Raw genomic sequence first — 6,392 nt, 5'->3', positions numbered from 1 at the left:
GGCTACTCTTTTACCAACGAATAGTTGGGATTGACCGTCACATTATAACGCCCCCACGGCTGAAAGGGCGAGCATGTTTGGTGGGACGGGGATTCGAACCCGCGACCCTCAGATTGCGAGTCGAGCGCCCTAACCACCTGGCCATGCCGGGCCCTAACAATAATGTGACAACTTAAAACAAGAGTAGCCAACAAAGGTCTCTGGAATCGTAACAATAATGTGACAACTTAAAACAAGAGTAGCCAACAGAAGTCTCTGAAATCGTAACAATAATGTGACGATTTAGAAAAGAAGTGGCCAACAGAGATCCCTGGAATCGTACCAACAATTGCCTAATCTAAAACAAGAGTGACCATCAGAGGTCTCTGGAATTGTACCAGCAATGTAACAATCTAAAATAGGAATGTCCTTAATGAAGCAATTCATCTTAAGAAAAACTAACATTTATATTTTTTTTTACTCTGATATTTAGCTTAGATTTACTGATTTACAAGTTCTTGATTTGCTATTAACAAAATATCTTATTCTATGTTTCAGATGAAAACGAATTCCACAAAGGATTTGATTCCTGGTAGGTCAGAGTTACAGTTGTGCAAGCTTATTACTTAATAAGGAGTTTTATAATAACTTTTATTAAAACAACTAAATACACGTGATGTATATTTATATTACACAACAGTTATTCGTGCCTTCTCTTCCACATTATGTTACTTTCTCTTGTTTTCCACTTTACGATAAAATAATAATAATGCCTATGTTTTATGTTATAAAACTTGATGTATATTTATATTACACAACAGTTATTCGTGCCTTCTCTTCCACATTATGTTACTTTCTCTTGTTTTCCACTTTACGATAAAATAATAATAATGCCTATGTTTTATGTTATAATAATAGGGCCTATTGTTTATGTTATAACGATAATAGTGCCTATTTTTATGTTATAACGATAATAGTGCCTATTTTTTATGTTATAACTATAATAGTGTTTATTTTTTATGCTATAATGATAATAGTGCCTATGTTTTATGTTATAATAATAATAGGGCCTATTTTTATGTTATAATAATAGGGCCTATTTTTATGCTATAATGATAATAGTGCCTATTTTTATGATATAACGATAATAGTGCCTATGTTTTATGTTATAATAATAGGACCTATTTTTATGTTATAATGATAATAGTGCCTATTTTTATGTTATAACGATAATAGTGCCTATTTTTTATGTTATAATAATAATAGTGCCTATTTTTATGTTCTAACGATAATAGTGCCTATTTTTATGTTATAACGATAATAGTGCCTATTTTTTATGTTATAATGATAATAGTGCCTATTTTTATTCTAACTAACCATAATAATGTCAACAATGATATATATAACGGTACTATCGTCCATTATAACTAACCATAATAACATCAATAGTGGTATAAGTAACCATATTAATATCATAATAATAGTACCGTTATATTTACAATATTGATATTATTATGGTTAGTTAGAATGGACGGTAGTACCGTTATATATAAAGATTTCTATCACGACATAATTAGTTAACTTTTAACATTCCAAACTTACGATTTAAAATCAGAAGTATAATGTATATTATAAAACAATTATTAATTTACTGCTAAACCTATTTATCTGTTTTATCCTTTAAAGGAACACCACTTGGAGATGAAGATTTTGCAGGGATTGAACATTTAATATGTACGTACTAAGACTGTTTGAAATTTTTGACAAACACGACTTAGCAAACTGTAAACCTAAAGTTTTATGTTTCTTTTTTAATGCAATTAATGACGTCAGAAAAATGATGGACGATAATATCAAATATGCTAATATAAATAAGCTTCAACGATTTTATCTTAAAATAAAAGTAAAGCTGTATAAAAATAACGTTTCCTTGCATTTATATAAGTAATATTTATAGTTTTTACTGTTCATAGCTTCTGACTATACGCCACCAGAGGGAGATGATCCAATGGCGAAGAGTGGCTATTTTGAAGGAGATATCGTCGAAGATTTAATTGTAAGATACCTGATACACTCACACCTAAAGTACAATATGAAAATTTATATATCAAATAAATCCCTGTAAGCTGGTCTCTAAGGAATTCACTGTTCTACTTTTTTTTTAAAAATTCTGTTCTGAACATCTTTTTTGAAATGTTAATATAGTTGTTTTTAAAAAAGTTTAAACAAACTACAAATAACATCTAAAAGTCACTAAAATAACTTAACTCGGTGTGTAGTTGAACGTTCAGAGTAATGAAGTATCAAATTTAGCTATATTATATTATAAGGGTTACGTCAGGTATAATTTTATTTTCTATTTGTCGTATTTTTATAAATATTGATATTTCTTTATGCCAAGGGATATTTAATGCTACTAACTTTAACTAAAATGTATGGATTTAAATGTCACAGTTAGGCTTGGTATAAAGCTGGGGTGTCTTTGGTAAAGTGTGTTGTTAAAAAGAGAAAGATTCCAAACAACGACCATGATTCAGGACAAGAACCAATGTTTATAGGTTCTCTAAGTAATGTATATTATATACATTGTTTATTTATTATTGTTTTCATTAATAATATTGTTATATTGGCTAGTATACCGAATGTAATTATTATTATTTTTTCATTTGTAGTTCATTATTTTACATATATCGTAAAAATTGCTTCCTATTGTTAGAATTGGTATTTAGGACTAAACTAAAAATCTTAAGATGGTCGAATCTCGTGAGATATTACTGGGATTACGACCGAAAATATGTTTGAAAATGAGGGTATCCAGCTGATGAAACAATGAATTATATTCTTTATAAGTATAAATGTAAGAAAAGTATGTTTAATTAGCTAGAGTAATGGCCAAGTTGATTTTTAGTTTCGCTCAAGCGCATAGTTTACTCTGATCAGAAGTTGATATTATTATATAAACTTCTTAAAATATTACAACAGTATTTATAAATATTCATTATTAACTAGTTTAATATTGTAAGATATATTATTTACCATATAACTTACTCAGCCCTCTGCATTTCAAAAAGGAATTTTACAAGATTTTAACACCGTCTCGAAACGTTGTAAGCAGTTTTCATTAAGCTTATATGTTACAAAATATCAATTATTTGACTACCATTCAAAAGAACTGAAGAGCCATCAAGCTAGTCTACTTGTTCCCAGAGTAGGTGTCATATAATTACAATATATTAGTAATTCTAATAACCCATTTTACGCTACAATATGCTAAACACTCTATATCTTTCATATCCAGTGGCGACGAGGCCTTTCATCTAATATCAGGGACAAGCAGGCTAGCTGGAATAAAACATACATATTAGTAAATATGAAATCCATTTCAATGAACAACAAACCGTTATAATTATTAATATTATTACTTTTATCTAAGTCATTAAGAAATCAGATATTTAGGGTAAAGATGATGGAATATAATACGATAATAAGTTCTCCTTTAGATAAAAGTTGTTTCATATAATTATAGAAATGAATCCTACGTGCTTGAAATAATTAACCTGTTTCTAAGTGTGATAATTTAATGAGCCCTCCTTCTGAAAAACAAAACAGTTGCTTATAAATACTAGAAGATGTAAATAATGTATATGTTTATTTCCTAGGGCAGGAATGCCATTAGGGATCGTCGTTCCATGTGGCCAGATGGTGTTGTCCCCTACACCATTTCTCCTTACTTCTGTAAGTAAGAATTAGTGAAATGAACAGAATACAAAAGACATACGTTAAACTTCGCTGGGAGGATACTCCAACGAAGAAATATGATTGGCTGAACGATGATTTATTGTTTTAATCTCCTTATAAAATCAGCCACTTTATAGAAATGTTTTCCTAAATTATGCTTGTTTTTTATCGTTTAAATGCACTATATTTATTTAACTTCAGTCTATTAATTTCTCAATTACTGACGGTCAGAATTAACATATCGAATGTCAAAAAGTGTATAAAAAATCGTATTTGTTTAATACGTCAAGTATCAGGAAAAATGGGGCAAATTTAATGTGTCTTCCAGCCACCAGGGACAGAAGAGTTATCGCTGCAGCCTTTCAAGAATATGAAAGACATACGTGTATTCGATTTGTTTCAAGAACGAATGAATATGACTATGTCCACATCAGTCCAGGCTATGGGTAAGATGCATACAGTTACATTTTACAGTTTAAGTAGGTGGTTAAGATACATATAGTTACATTTTAAAGTCGAGGTAAACGGGTAAGATAAATATAGTTACAGTCGAGGTAAATGGGTAAGATAAATATAGTTACATTTTACAGTCGAGGTAAGTAGGTAAGATAAATATAGTTACATTTTACAGTCGAGGTAAGTAGGTAAGATAAATATAGTTACATTTTATAGTCGAGATAAGTAGGTAAGATAAATATAGTTACATTTGTACAGTCGCGGCTAATGGGTAAGATAAATATAGTTACATTTTACAGTCGAGGTAAGTAGGTAAGATAAATATAGTTACATTTGACAGTCGAGGTAAGTAGGTAAGATAAATGTAGTTACATTTTATAGTCGAGGTAAGTAGGTAAGATAAATATAGTTACATTTGACAGTCGCGGCTAATGGGTAAGATAAATATAATTACATTTTACAGTCGAGGTAAATGGGTAAGATAAATATAGTTACATTTGACAGTCGAGGTAAGTGGGTAAGATAAATATAGTTACATTTTACAGTCGAAGTAAATAGGTAAGATAAATATAGTTACATTTTGCAGTCGAGGTAAGTAGGTAAGATAAATATAGTTACATTTGACAGTCGAGGTAAGTAAGTAAGATAAATATAGCTACATTTTACAGTCAAGGTAAGTAGGTAAGATAAATATAGTTACATTTTACAGTCGAGGTAAGTAGATAAAATAAATATAGTTACATTTTACAGTCGAGGTAAGTAGATAAGATAAAATAAGAAGATTTCCAGTGAAGATAAATGCTAATTAACCAGTACGAGTATGAATGACAGGTAAAAATAAGACTTTACGTTATCACAAGAATAACATTAGTTTAAGATGTAAGATTAATAATTAAACACTCTTTACTTCAGGGCAATATTTGCACTTTAATTTGACATAATAGAATAATCGAAGTCCATTTATATAAATATCTGTGTTCACTAAGAAAGTAAAGAAAATTTAAACAATTAAATATTATCAACCTGTTTCTCGTTAGAATAATGATGCTTCTCCACCAAATTTTACACTAAAGTCACGTGACAAAAGTTTAAGCTACTGGAAAATATGTAATTGTGAAAGGCTTAAAGATTTAAAGCTAAAGAATGTAGAATAGAGCAAATGGGTTTTTAAAATCTTTATAATTTGATTGTACAGGAAATTTTGTTTAAGATATGTTTCTTAGTTGTTTACATATTGGTGAAAATGTGGTTTCGACACCTGTCGCCTTGGTTTGGAAATATCTACGTTGTGTCCACTGCAGGTTTCGAAGCCTGATTTATAACAAGATAAAACCTCAAGCTTACCGTTGAGCCACCATGAGGCAGTTGCAGAAAACAAACCTTAATAAATCCCAGTGTGATAAAATAATTTCTTAATGCTACTTACTGTGCTATTGTAGCATTCATAATAGTATAATACTATATATTGTGCTATTGTAGCATTCATAATAGTATAATACTATATATTGTGCTATGTATAGTATTCATAATAGTATAATACTATCTGTTGTGCTATGTATAGCATTCATAATAGTATAATACTATCTGTTGTGCTATGTATAGTATTCATAATAGTATAAGACTATATATTGTGCTATGTATAGCATTCATAAAAGTACGATTCAATTTATTATGCTAACGTAGTGTTAATTCAAACTAACGTAATTCTCTGTATGTTGTTATTTGTAGCATTCATAATAACATACTGCCGTCTTCTTTCCTACCTGCAGTATTTAGGTGCATGGTCCAGATGTGTTATTTGTGGTATTCATAATGACATACTGCCGTCTTCTTTCCTACCTCCAGTATTTAGGTGTATGGTCCAGATGTGTTATTTGTAGCATTCATAATAACATACTGCCGTCTTCTTTCCTACCTGCAGTATTTAGGTGCATGGTCCAGATGTGTTATTTGTGGTATTCATAATGACATACTGCCGTCTTCTTTTCTACCTCCAGTATTTAGGTGCATGGTCCAGATGTGTTATTTGTAGTATTCATAATGACATACTGCCGTCTTCTTTCCTACCTCCAGTATTTAGGTGCATGGGCCAGATGTGTTATTTGTAGTATTCATAATGACATACTGCCGTCTTCTTTCCTACCTGCAGTATTTAGGTGTATGGTCCAGATGTGTTATTTGTAGTATTCATAATGACATACCGCCGTCTTCTTTCCTAA

At 30.2% G+C, this 6,392-nt stretch overlaps 1 protein-coding gene across 1 annotated transcript in view; it reads left to right on the top strand.

The window, feature by feature from the left end:
- Window positions 1–537: 537 nt before the first annotated feature.
- LOC106467929 (zinc metalloproteinase nas-14-like) overlaps window positions 538–6,392 on the top strand; it is a gene marked incomplete at its 5' end in the record, with an annotated part of 10,787 nt that continues 4,932 nt past the window's right edge. Inside the window, 4 exons of the mRNA XM_022396155.1 lie at window positions 538–571; window positions 1,953–2,035; window positions 3,639–3,714; window positions 4,046–4,163. Coding sequence (XP_022251863.1) covers window positions 538–571; window positions 1,953–2,035; window positions 3,639–3,714; window positions 4,046–4,163 — 311 coding nt within the window. The remainder of the gene's footprint in view (window positions 572–1,952; window positions 2,036–3,638; window positions 3,715–4,045; window positions 4,164–6,392) is intronic.

This window comes from Limulus polyphemus, unplaced genomic scaffold, assembly GCF_000517525.1.
Source record: "Limulus polyphemus unplaced genomic scaffold, Limulus_polyphemus-2.1.2 Scaffold2800, whole genome shotgun sequence".
Lineage (NCBI taxonomy): Eukaryota > Metazoa > Arthropoda > Merostomata > Xiphosura > Limulidae > Limulus > Limulus polyphemus.
The sequence above is the reverse complement of the archived record's forward strand: the minus strand, read 5'-3'. Positions and strand labels throughout refer to the sequence as shown.